Raw genomic sequence first — 1418 nt, forward strand, 5'->3', positions numbered from 1 at the left:
TCAGATAGAGTCATCCTGTGACTACTTTCATTCACTCATATGCCAAGACATAGCGGAGTGTTCCTCTACAGATATGCCAAGGCATTTATTTATAATTTATATTTATTTTTTTCTTTTTTCCTTTTTATGCAGGGTTTTCATCATTCACAGTTTTATGCCACGACATTTAAGAATTCTCTTATAAAAAATTTCTAAGTTTCTCAAGCATGGAAAACATACACTCGTGTTCAAGGGTTTCAAAGAAGCAAGTCCTAGAGTTGGTTCTATCATCCTCAACCAGTCATATACATTCTATCCTAGCCATCAAGAATTCTTCATCATCGGTCATCCTCAATTAATTCCAGAAAACTAATTCTATATTTACTAATGTCATGGCATATTCATTTTACTAATACTATCATACAATGATGCGAGAACCCTATTTTCCCCAAACTTGAGAGAAGCATTATCCCCAATGCTTACTAAATCTAAGAAAAATGAAAACTACATGCTATGAATGCAATGCAATGCAAGGTACCTTGGCTTCATGGTGGTGGTGCAGCAGTTGCACGGTGAGTGCGCTTGCGGAGCTTAGCGGGGCTGGAATGCTCGGAGTCAGAAGCTGGTGCAGCTGGAGGAGTGCGAGGGCCTTCTTGAACAGTTGGGAGCGGGGGCTCCTGATGTTGAGATGCCTTTCGTAGGCGACGTCTGCTCCTACGCAAAGGAGCTTGTCGTGGCATCTCCGATTGTGACTCCTCGGCTGACTCAGTAGGTTGTGATACTTCGGGGTTGGCTGCTTCCATCGGTACATCAGGTGGTGGCATTGCTGGATGTTCTTCTGCGAACGGTTCAACAAATGGGGCAGTCTCCAGGAAATTAGTAAGTTGGAGGTTGGCTTCTCTGTCTACATCAGGTGAAACTGCGTGGATCGGATCAGGGTCCACTGGCTCCTCTGTTTCAGCTCGCTGGGGACTGTCTTTACTCGATGAATGTTGAGTAGCAGCTGGGGCGGGTGGAGGTACTTCTGCAGATGCCTCGGCATCTCCATACGATGGGACGAGCTCATCAGGAAAATGGGGAATGGTAAAGTTAGTGTGCGGGAGGAACTCCATCAGGGCACTGATGAGAAAGGCATCACGTCATTTGGCATAAGCAAAATAGACCATCAGTTTGTCGGACAGCTGCCCAACATGCTGGTGAGTGCGCTGGACAGCCTGCTCTAGGTCAGTTGAAAATGCCCTGACATGTAGTGATGATGCAACGTGAGATGTGGTTGCCTCGTGTTCCTTTCCTTTAGATTCCTTGTAGCCCAGCAACATAGGTATTTCCGCTTTGTTGAGTCCAGCAATTCTCGGCAAAATCTCATCAAACATTTCTTCTCGAACTTTCTTTTTTCGGCATAAAGCAGTGATGAGATTTGGGAATACCAAGGCACTTGC

The 1418-nt window shown here is 45.3% G+C and overlaps 1 protein-coding gene across 1 annotated transcript; it reads right to left on the bottom strand.

Annotated features, from left to right (window-relative positions):
- Window positions 1-524: 524 nt before the first annotated feature.
- On the bottom strand, window positions 525-1091 carry LOC120117190 (predicted GPI-anchored protein 58). Its single transcript, XM_039137493.1, has one exon. It carries the CDS (start codon window positions 1089-1091, stop codon window positions 525-527), a length of 567 nt encoding a protein of 188 aa, XP_038993424.1.
- Window positions 1092-1418: the final 327 nt, after the last annotated feature.

Source organism: Hibiscus syriacus, unplaced genomic scaffold, assembly GCF_006381635.1.
Source record: "Hibiscus syriacus cultivar Baekdansim isolate YM2019G1 unplaced genomic scaffold, ASM638163v2 tig00110319_pilon, whole genome shotgun sequence".
Lineage (NCBI taxonomy): Eukaryota > Viridiplantae > Streptophyta > Magnoliopsida > Malvales > Malvaceae > Hibiscus > Hibiscus syriacus.

Bases quoted from the DNA above. Each gene is read 5' to 3' on its own strand.
- LOC120117190 (XM_039137493.1), bottom strand. From the start codon at position 1,091: ATGGAGTTCCTCCCGCACACTAACTTTACCATTCCCCATTTTCCTGAT.